This window comes from Carassius carassius, chromosome 34 (genome assembly GCF_963082965.1).
Source record: "Carassius carassius chromosome 34, fCarCar2.1, whole genome shotgun sequence".
Taxonomy (NCBI): domain Eukaryota; kingdom Metazoa; phylum Chordata; class Actinopteri; order Cypriniformes; family Cyprinidae; genus Carassius; species Carassius carassius.
This window is the reverse complement of record NC_081788.1, coordinates 19,755,250-19,766,986: the sequence shown is the minus strand read 5'-3', so window position 1 is coordinate 19,766,986 and position 11,737 is coordinate 19,755,250. Positions and strand designations below refer to the sequence as shown.

Sequence of the window (11,737 nt, the reverse complement as noted above, 5' to 3'; positions counted from 1 at the left end):
TGCATGGGGTTTTACAGAGACACTCCACACTGTGCAATTAATAGATTTTTTCAGCAGCACCACCAAATTTGTTCTTTCCTGAGCTCATAATCTCACTGCTATAAATGGATCTTGAATCTGTTCCTGCTCGTTTGATGCTAGACCTATTAAAAAATAGCACAGACAGAATACAAGAATGCATCTTTTTAATACTTTCGCCTGCCACAATAATGTTATGCATTTGAATTATCTTCATTTGGGGGCTTTTCTTAGCAAATATTCATTAAAAAATTATAAGCCATGCATAATTAATTTTATTGAAATATGTAATAAGCATTTGACAGCCCTATTTCTTTCTGTTCGCAGGCACCAGAAGTGAAGAAACGGACCTCACAGATGAGACTGAAAAGGAGAGAGAGTGAGCTAGATAATCAGAAGAAAGAAATGGGGCAGAAACCGCAGATCTGTTCAATGGTCTCTGAGTTGTCCAATCCTCTGCAAGCTCCTGAGAGCTCCCAACTACCCCTGCTCACTGAGGCTCATTGACATGAACACAACTTAAGAGCATGCAGTATTATGCAACTGTGCTTTTTAATATTAAACAATGTTATAATATTTCCTAATTCTTGTTTCTCTCTATATATGTGACACACACACATCAGAGTGTTGATATGCAGTGTGTCTCTGCACTAGTGATTGGGGGATTTCAGTGAAACTTTCTGGAGGTTTTATAATTTTGCCAGAAGTTGGCAACATGTGACTGTTTTTATGAGTGAGTCATCTGAATCATTCATTCAACTGATTCATTTACAAACACAGATTCATTTCATGAATTCATGAACGACACAAGTAACGGTTGCTTTAATGAGTGAGCCACTGAATCATTTACTCAGCCGATTTGTTCTAAAATGCGGATTTAAGGTGTGTTCATGCCATTCATGTTCTCATAGAACTCTAATTACACCTTGTGAACTGAGAGTTACAACTTGTACCACCTGACCACCTCATATTTAGATATTGTAATAATTCCAAGTCCAAGGGTGTGAAGAACAGCTCCAAGAAGAACGTCACGTGTGTAATCACATTGGCCTGAATGCAGCATAATCCCTAATGGAAATATTAAAGGTACATTTTTTTTAATTAATATTTTTATATTTAAATCCCTTAACACTGGCAACGTTGCGGTGGTTTGGAATTATATCAGTAACATCACCAGTAAATCCATCTTATTTTAAAGACTAATATTATCTGAGGTATTAAAAGACATTCCTGTTCCCATTTATATGAAATAGTGCAAAAATCTGGTGTTTAACAACAAACATGCCTTTGGATTTAACATTAATCCACTGTGTGGGATCATTTCCCAACTGTTCTCTGCACATAGTCTCTTTTCTAAGGAAGAATTACCTTAGTTCTTTTTGTTCCTCACATCTGTTCCTCATTTACAGAGCCATCTGACAACAGTAGAGATTCTGAAAAAAACGGTGATGTATTTTGTTAATTAAACACATTCAGTTCTGTGTAGACAGGCATCAAGGATAAGTCTCCCCTCATCGTTTTGTCTGAATTACTGTCACACAACTCTGTTTGCTTGTTGTGGGTAGAGGAGAATAGAAGAACATAATGGACAGTTTTCAATAAAGGAAGGCTCCTGGAAGTGATCATTAAATTTCATTATACAAGCAGATAGGATCACATGAATTCATCTAAAGTACCCAATTTACATTATATTTGTTGACTTTTTTTCTTTGAATGTAGAATCAGATTATCAGTAAAATACCAGTGGCCCCACGTAATATTTAAAATGATCCTCCTCGTCTTCCTCATTAGTGCTGATCACTATATGAAGTGGGTGGATGAATCCCAGCTGGCATCTGCTCCATTCAGATTGCTGGCATCAATCCAGCCCATTAAAGGATCAAGAGAGGAAAATCAGTTCAATTATTGAAAGAGCTTTCAATCCTTTGTTCATGGGAATTCAAATAGTACAAGAAATGCTGTGTTCCCCAAACTGTCTCCTTCGATTAGAGACTGCTTCCCTGTGGCAAAATGTCGGTATTGCATTATTAGCTGGTATTATAGAGTTTGATTCCTGTAACTGTATTGAACCCTTGAGATACAGTGTCCCAAAAAGCCCAATATAGTGTAGTGTCATATATAGTGAGACTTTATCAGATAGTTTTTTTTTATACAACTATAAAAATGTTATCTTGGGAGTAAATATATATATGGTAGGGGTCACTGTATGTATAAATGTGTTTTAATTGTATTACCATTCAAATGTTTTTAAATCTGAAAGATTTTAAAATGTTTTTTAAAATAAGTCTGAATCAAAATACATAAAAAAACAGTAATACTATATATATTTTTTTACATTTAAAATAACGGTTTTCTATTGTAATATATTTCTAAATGCATGTTTATCCCTGTATTGGCAAAGCTAAATCTTCACAATCATTACTCTAGTGTCATATGATCCTTCAAAAATCATTCTAACATATTGATTTGCAGCTCAAGGAGCATATATTATTATTATTATCAATGTCAAAAACAGTTAGTATGATTTTTTTTCAGTATTTGATGAATAGATAGTTCAAAAGAACTGGAATAGAAAGCTTTTGTAACATAAATGTCTTTACTGTTACTTTTTGGTCAAGTCAGGGTGGGTTAAGCACTGAAAAAATATATTGTAAGGCATAATCTATGTAATTGTTAACCATTGTTGGCTGTGTTTCTTTGGGTGTTCTGTGTATACATACAATCATGAATATTAACGTCTGATGCCTTATCGCCTATATAAAGACACTGACAGCATCCTACATCACAGACATCCTCTGCTTAGGGGACTATAAAGGCAACTGATTGTTGATGGACCATTTAATCAAAACCTATTCTATCATTCACAGATATCCGCTCTCCCCTGAGAGACATCTGAAAGTGTAGGCATTTTCTCATCAACTCCCCTCACAAAAATGCTGAGGATTTCAAGAAAGAGAATGACAGAAGCACTCTCTGAGGGTCCGTAAATAGCAATGGGTAGTGAGGTTGATGGCCTAGGGATGGATTTCTTAATGAGCAAAATAAATGGCCACTTAATCCATCCACAAACACAGTTTGTCTTCACCTGAATTTCCCCCTGACAAGCTGTCCTCCCCAAACAAACGTTCACTGCTGATTTAATGTGCCATGCTCGAGATTTATTGTGTGGTATGGAGTTAGTCTGTCCTGTCATAGACATATCATTCCTGCAGGTGGCACCACATACACTTACACATAGCTGTCAGTGACACTATTATAATGTGAAGAACTCTGAAATGTTAATGTAATTTATTCCACTTCGTATGAATTCAGCTGAATACATATGATATTGGATTCTAGACGTGTTATATATTTAATTAATTCACTCTGCAAGTGCCAATTCTGATTTATGTCAAGAGCCTCTCAAGCACAACTTGCGAAACACACAGCACCGTTTTTGATGCATTTGGAGTTGGACATGATGTAAAAATAATAACCTTGAGTCAAATTAATTCAGAGACAGCTCCGATTCACTAGAAAGACCTAGCTCATAAGAATCATTCACCCAGCAATCGGGCTATGCTGTATTTTTTGATTCACTACAGAGAATTTGCTTACTTGAATTTGATTCACTTTGAGAATTTTTTGTTTTCTAGTGTAGATCATTGGTTCTGCTGCATTTTTGTGATTCATTAAAAATAATATAGCCTACAGGAATTGGAATATACTGGTAGTAGCTACAGTATGTTTTGTGGTATTCAGCAGAACAGTCACAATATTTTACACTAATATTGTTCATCCAACATTTATTCCCTCTTTGGTGCAGGGATCAGGAATTGTTATTTCTTCTGGTAAGAGATTTCATATGATTTGTAACATTTCATAATTATGTAATTTCATTATGATAATATGTGTTTATTCATCAGAGAGCTGAGAATTAGTCTGTGCAAAACTGGTGGGGATTTTTCGGTGAATATTTCTGCACGTCATTTCGCCAGAATGTGAAGTTTATGAGTCATTTGAACCATTCATTCAATTGATTCTTAAAAAAAATGGTTAAACTCGGATTCATTCATTGACAAAACAAGTAAATGTCCTAATGAGAGAGACACAGAATAATTTACTCAACTGAATCATTCAAAATGTGGATAATTCCATGAATGAAACAAGTCTGTTGCTACAGTATGTCTTACAGTAACTTACTTTGTGACCAAGAAAGTACATAGTATGAGTTAAACAGTATAGCCTACAAAACATTACAAAACTGAGATTTGTGACAGTGTAGATTAATGTGTTTACATTTTTTTGTCATGTCCAAAAACCTGTAACAAAAATCACAAGAACCTACTCTGAATCCTATTATTAATAGCATATGATCCCATGTCCACTGTAAAGGTTGCATTGCCTATGTTTTTCTGTGGGGGTGTCTTATCACGGCCCATGTTGGGTGGTACTACTGTGGCATGGTGGAATCAGGGTGTGTATGTGTAAAATGTGTCTGAAAATGCCGTCTGAAAGACTGGCTCCTCATTGCAGATAACTTTGTTCTTGGGGCCCTTAAGGATGACATCATAATGGGTGATCATACAGCAGCAGGAAGTGTTATCTGTGACATGTTCAGTCACAATAACCTCAAATGCGCTAACAAACACACAATTTTTTCAGGCACACACACTCCATCCTACTTTTTCCCAAAAGACTGCATTTTATCTATACAAGACACACACACACCCATTCATATCCAGAAGCAGTCGCTGAAACCTCAGGGGGGATAAGTTGTGTTTGCAGTTAAAAAGGACGGTCTCCAACTAAGGGGTAGACAGAGGGTTGTGGATATGGTAGAAGCTTTTGTTTTGGTAATCTGTGAAAACAAGCGGAATATATTTTATAACAGTCACTTGAGTATCTGAATCTGGATCCTTTGGCTGAACCCACTGAAAGTAAGTCTGGTATCATTTTATACTGTTGCACTGAGATTTAAGGAAATGTTAAGTATGTTGTCTAGTTGAGTACTTGTTTAATATTAAGCATTTGCTTATCAAATTTAAATCTTTCCCATGAGATCATCATATATGTCTTTTATTTTTTGATTTATTAAATAAGATCACATATTTCTGCATTATTTTATTAACTTTATCCAATGATTAACTGATCAATGAAAATAATTCAAACTTTTCCTATAAGGTATGTTTTTAGGTACACATGCATGTTTAGTATTTTAAATATTCCATTTACTGAATATACAAGAACAAATGCATCATATATATATATATATATATATATATATATATATATATATATACACATACACATATATGAACTTTTTTCTTTGCCCTTCAGTTCTGTCTGTCTGATTCAGACTGCGTTAAATGAACAATGTGCCGGGTTCTGAACATCTTATTGGCTCTTCTGAGTCGCTTCCTGTTTGCGGTGCATGGCGTCCTGACAGTGTGGCGTGTAGTGGAGGTGACTGGAGAGCCCTCCTATTGGCTGCTGCTGATGGGTGTGACGCTGCTGGGTGTGGAGATGGCCATCACTATCAAATACACACAGAATGCTGAATGGAAATGGTGAGGTTATGCTATAGTCCTATCAAAGACATAAATATAATGACAGTGGTGTCACTGAAATTATTGCAGAATTTCACACAAATATTGGTGCATAGCGCTGTAAATGAATTTGTTGCAATATTTTGTTTGAATCCGTATGAAAATAATAAAATAGAATTTTAAATAGAAATAGAATTATGTATATATATCCTAATATAATATGTAATATATTAAATTAAAATTAAAACAAAATATAATTCTAATATGCTTATTTGACGCTCAAGAAACATAATTTTTCTCAATGTTGAAAACAGTTTTGCTGCTTACTTATATTTCAGGATTTTTTAATGAAAAGTAAGTTTATATGAACAGCATTTTTTTAAGTAGACATCTTTTGTAAAATTATATTGTCACTTTTAATCACTTCACTGAATATCTATTGAGTAAAAGTATGATTTGTTTTTCAAATAATAAACAAAATGTTTACTGACCCCACACTTTTGAACAATATAGCAACATGTAGTTTAAACATGAAAATTAAAAGCGAGGAAATACATTTTTATAATGATATAATGTCATTACACATTTTTGAGGTTTCTGACCCGCAGAAAAGCAACATTTTTAATTGTGATAAAGAAAGTATATATTATAGAAATATCATGTTTTACGAAAGAACTAAAAAAATAATGTGAATTTGGAATGACGTGGGTGAGTAAACTGACAGATTTTTCCTTTTTTGGTATCATATTAATACTATTAATACTATATTAAGGACTCTTTTCACTAGGACATGATGTTTGTCAAAAATAGTTTTACCAACTGTCATGAAAGTCTCAGAAAAAAGAGAATCTGTTATGGCCTTTTTAAAATAACTTAACTAAGTTATTCCAAATGTTCTAGTACAAAAAGACACAGGGCTCAGAAGCAGGGTGCCTTAATAATAATTAAAGCACTAATGAGAATCTGGGAAGTTGCACTCGTTACTTCAAGCTCAGCACTTCAGTCTGTCTTGCGGGGACTTGTGATAATAATAACAACCCCTTCTCTGAACTGAGAAAAAAAACTAACTTTGCATTCACACAGAGCACCACATCATCACATTCAGTCAGACTTGATTCTGTTTATTGGTTAATTTATGCATGTACACTGAGATTGCTATGCTAGGAAATTTATTATTGAGACTCTACCCTCCCACTGACATGGACGGACGACCTTCTGAGGACTTTCTTCTTACCTCTGTCTTTCTCATCAACCTCTTCGCTTTACCATGATCTCCATCTGAACCTTTCTATCTCTCCTTCTCTGCCGTACTACTTTTCTATGCATACTATCTCTCTCCTGCACACTATACTTTGAAGTCTCTGTGCTCTTTAGAGAGGCTTGCATGTGTCAGTGGGGATTTGCATAGCTAATGGGAGTAATTTGCAGTCTGCTTTGGGCTGGTGTGCCTGCAGCACCGGACTCTGTGGTGGGACCCAGCTTTACCACCCAGTCAGAAGAATCTGACACACATACTACTGTTTGGTGGTTTTACTAAGTCAAAAGTAAAGAATAGGTGTGCTCATCCATCCATCCATCCATCCATTAATGTGATGATCCACTCTTCTGCAGGTTCTCACCTATGGTGTTTCTATATCTGAGCACTGTGATTCCCTCGGTCTGGTTCCTGGAACTGAACCTCCTACAGTCCAATCTGCCTATCAACTCGAGCACAAACTCTGACCCGCAATTTTTCTCCCAGATGCCTCTAACAATGGTGGGTGGAAAACAATCATTAACTCTGACTTGACCAGAAAAAATAAGCTCAGCTTTGAACAAAATCACTCAGGATCTCTCTTTTTGGGAAAACAATAAACATAAAATGCTCAGATGGAAATAGATTAATTCGTAGAAAGCAGGAAGCAGTTTTCTGGATTGCAGTGTCTGCAATTCTGGGAAAAAAATTATTAGCAGTGGTAAAGAGTTCAGTTTCACCTTTGACCCGTGGGCCTTGTACAAAAGCACAAACACTTATAATCACAGCAGCACGAACATACTGGTTATCCTATCCACCTTATTTTTCTCGTAAGAAATGGCTGCCCCTTCGTAAATGTCATATGTCTTCGGAAAACAGCTAATTTTGGTGCTTGATATTGCAAATTGGTGTGTCTTACGATATTATATTTAATGTATTATTTTAAATATGAATACACTGGTTTGTAGTGCAAACAGTTTTATCGTTTTCGACACTTTGTTATTCTTCTTGTTATTTTTATACAGCGGCTAATGAACTGGAATCTCCCACATTCACATAAAACGGCATAGGCCTACTTTTGCATTGAAAAATGGACCTGTAGGGAAGGATTCAGGAAAGAGCAGGAAAGTCTATATTACAAAATTTGACTCTAGAAATATTGAATAATGTCCAATAACTTAAATAATTGGACCATATTATAATCTTTTTAAAAAACAAAAATGTAAGAAATTTCTTTGATTTAAAATTTTGATAAAGAATGAAGTTCTCAAATATTTTCTTTAGTTCATCTTAATTTTTGTCTTAAGAATAAAATGACAGGCTTTAATATTTGATTGTATAATAGCCAAGTAATAAAGTTGTCTAATACAACACATTCTGCTTAAAACACTGGTTAATCTTTACAATAAATGTATCCATCATTAACATCAATGCTGCAATGCTTAATATTCAAAAGAACCCAATAAATGGATTAAATACTTTCCCACAAATAGTTTAGTTCTTAAAGTATTTTTTTCTATTGAACAATCTTAAGAAAAAAACGCTAGAAACACTTAAAGTAATTTTGAAAATGCAAAGTATTTGTAAGTTTATATCCAAGCTCCAGTGTTTTTATATAGTTACATAAAATGCTGTTGATCCTGTCTGAGGTTTTTACAGGTTTAGACTTTCTTACAGCTCTGTACCTGACTAATCAGAATATTTTTTAATATTGATGACTGTGATAATTGTCTTTTTTGTTGTTGTTGTGACTTTGTGTGGGTGGAAAGCTGGGTGTTTTGTAAGAATACGCTGTAATAGCTAATCAGTGACTTTACTGAAAAGCTTTTTTGAAACCATATCATCTCAGTTGTCCTCTTTCATTAAGTTAATCTTCCAGTGAATCCTTTGTTGAGGCACTCCAATGAGTCAAAGCAATCATTTTTCCCTATAAACTGTTTGAACCTTTTTAATCTGGTATAACAATATGATCTAAACAACAATTTTGATTCATCCATTTAAATTATCGCAGTCTAGCTGTGTGCTCTCACTGTCTGGTCTGTTACCATGGTGATTAGCCTATTTGTGGTGTGTGTGAGACAGGGGTTGGCGGAACTTGATCCTGAGAACTGGGTGGAGGCTCTGGAGCAGACCATGTTGATCGTTTTGGTACTGGGCCGCTGGCTGATGCCGAAGGGCGACATGTCACGTGACCAGCTATCTCAGCTCCTCATGGTTTATGTGGGGCTTGGAGCTGATATCCTGGACATCTTTGACACGTTTAAAGAGCCACAAGTGAAAACCAAGCAGGCTGTGATCATTGTTGGGCTAAGTTTGTTCTCCTGGGCCTTGATGCAGTTTCCTCTTGTTCTTACCCAAACCAGCCATCCCAGAGTCCGAGAGGAAGATCAGTCAGAGGCTGCAAAGCCTGGGCGAGCTGGCTGGACCGTGTCCTGCTGCTCTAGCGAAGTCTGGAGCCTTCTGCTAACAGTGGGTCTGCAGGATGGACCATTCCTGATTTACCGTCTGTACCTCATGATACGTGAAAATGTTCTGAACCAGCTGATGATCTTCTTCACATGCAAGAACATCCTCATTGTTTTGCTGGAGGTCTACAGGATCTGTGTTGTCCACTTGGAGCAAAGCAATCCAGGGGGCAAAACTGAGTCATGTGACCTGTCTCATGGACACACGGAATGGACTGATGAAGAGGCTATAGAATCCAGCTGTCAAGAATAGATTAGATTCAGACTCTCTATCTATCTATCTATCTATCTATCTATCTATCTATCTATCTATCTATCTATCTATCTATCTATCTATCTATCTATCTATCTATCTATCTATCTATCTATCTATCTATCTATCTATCTATCTATCTATCTATCTATCTATCTATCTATCTTAAGGTGAACCTATCTTTAAATCTGTCTGTGTAGACACAATTAAAAAATAGTGTCTTGTATGCTTAACAGTTTTGGAAGATTAAACTTACTCAAAATCTTATCATAAACATCTAAATTAGATTCCAAGCCTTAGATTCTGAAATTGTATTATTTAAAAAATCTCACAGCTAGCATGGACAGCATGAAGAGCACAATATGTAGCAGTTGCTGTACCACTTGAGGCCAGCAGATGGGAGTGTGAACAAACTCAATGTAAGGGCTGAGCAATATGATGAAATTCAGAAATCACTCTGGAGATCATGACGCCTTTTCAACTGTACCCAGACACACACCCTCTGCACACAGCAACCTGTGACATTTTAGCATCTAACATCAGCTCAGTGGGTAACAAATCAGTTCCTGAGTGCTTCTTGATGTTTGTGAAGGATCTGTCCACGGCTGTCTCATTACTCAAAGTTCAAGCCTTCCTTCTTGCTCAGGACTCTTGTATCTTTTTGACGGTGACATTGAAGTACTGTCATAAAGACCAAAATAGCATGCTACAAAATCTGTGAGATTGGAATGCACAGCTGCTGTCAATCGTGGGTTTAAAAGCAGAAAGCAGTGGTTTATTAGAATGGCAGCTAATAAGGATATCAGTAAGAATAACAACACACATGTACTTTTGTGGTTATTGTTTGTTTTGACAAGCTGTCAGATTGCTGGCCAAGTTAAAAGAGAGAAAGAAACCTGATAGACATGAATGGAGAACGACAGAGAAGGAAACACCTCAAAGTGAGCCCTGTCATTAGTACTGTTCTGTCACAAAAATCTTTAATTCCTGTGATGGCTGACAATGCCTGTGACAAAATTATTATTTTTTTGACAAAAACAGACTTTTTGTTGAGTTTTTTTTTTTATTTCTCTCTGTGGCTGTCTCTCAGTCTCTTTCTCTGTACTCAGCTCCCCGTTAAAATAAACCAGCAACAATTAAAGTCCCCTAAAAACAACCTAACACAATAAAACCTGCATCGTTTCCTGCGACCTCTAGGCTCCCCAGACAGCACATTCTCAATTTCAAAGTCCTCTTCCCAAAACTGAGTGCTCTGTGGATACTGTAATGTGCTGGATACAGCAAGGATGAAGAACGAGAGAGAGAGTGAGGGAAGAAGAATGAAAAAGGTAAGAAAGGAGAGTGAAGAGCAGATTGTTAGAAGAGAGAGATGAACTGCATGCTTTAATGAGATTTAAACTCGTGGGAGGAGACATGCAGTCAGCTGATCAAACGGTTAAACAACAACCTGCCCTAGATAGACAGAAGAGAGGAGAAGAGAAAGGGAAAGGAAGGAAAAGTGTGCAGCTCTGAACGTTTTGGAAAGGTTCAGTTCCAAAACTTAAGAAAGTTCCTTTTTGTTTTAAAAGGTTTGGAAAGGTTCAGAAAGGAAAGAGTGCAGGGATTTCCAGTTTGGAAAGGTTAATAAAGGTTCAAGAAAATGTAAGAATCTTAAAATTAATCGTTTACACATTCCTCAACTTTCCTCATAACCTCTTTCTTTTTCAGGACAGAAAAGAAGAAATTTTAAATAATGTTTTAAAATTTCTATGCACATTATGAGAGTGCACATTATATAGGTTTGAAAACAACATTCAAAATCTACTGTATGGACAAAAATTTTTAAAATTAAAATGTCGTATTTTGTGTTCTACAGAAGAAAATCATAAAGGTTTGGAAACACATGAGAGTGAGTAGCCTAAATGATGACAGCATTTCCATTTTTGGGTGAACTAATAAAACGCACAAACTCACACATAAATACTTATTTCTTCATATTCTTTCATTTAAAACACATATATTCTCACAATAGCTTTAAAGGAACAGGTGCATACCTGTAGAACAACCCTTGGCAAGAATCACATGACTAACTTTTCCTCTGATTCACAACACAAACAGCAGCACATATGTGAAAAAGTGGTTTGAAACTGCAACAGCATGCTCACATTGTGCTGTCTGTGTGAAACAGGCATTAAACATCCACTCACTGACTCAAAACTCCATCTGTACTATAAGATTTGATCAGCTCTTGTTACTGTCA

General features: G+C 35.9%; 1 protein-coding gene across 1 annotated transcript; it reads left to right on the top strand.

Annotated features, from left to right (window-relative positions):
• The first annotated feature begins 4,726 nt into the window (after positions 1 to 4,726).
• On the top strand, positions 4,727 to 9,498 carry LOC132115200 (transmembrane protein 26-like). The gene is made up of 4 exons (XM_059523595.1): positions 4,727 to 4,937; positions 5,338 to 5,567; positions 7,158 to 7,302; positions 8,863 to 9,498. The coding sequence occupies exons 2-4, from the start codon at positions 5,374 to 5,376 to the stop codon at positions 9,496 to 9,498; spliced, it is 975 nt and encodes a 324-aa protein (XP_059379578.1). The 5' UTR covers positions 4,727 to 4,937; positions 5,338 to 5,373.
• The last annotated feature ends 2,239 nt before the right edge of the window (positions 9,499 to 11,737 follow it).

Excerpts from the sequence above, each read along its gene's own strand:
- LOC132115200 (XM_059523595.1), top strand. The coding sequence starts at position 5,374 with ATGTGCCGGGTTCTGAACATCTTATTGGCTCTTCTGAGTCGCTTCCTG. Across the intron at positions 5,568-7,157 it reads CAGAATGCTGAATGGAAATG|GTTCTCACCTATGGTGTTTC; the intron begins GTGAGGTTATGC and ends ACTCTTCTGCAG. Across the intron at positions 7,303-8,862 it reads CCCAGATGCCTCTAACAATG|GGGTTGGCGGAACTTGATCC; the intron begins GTGGGTGGAAAA and ends TGTGTGAGACAG.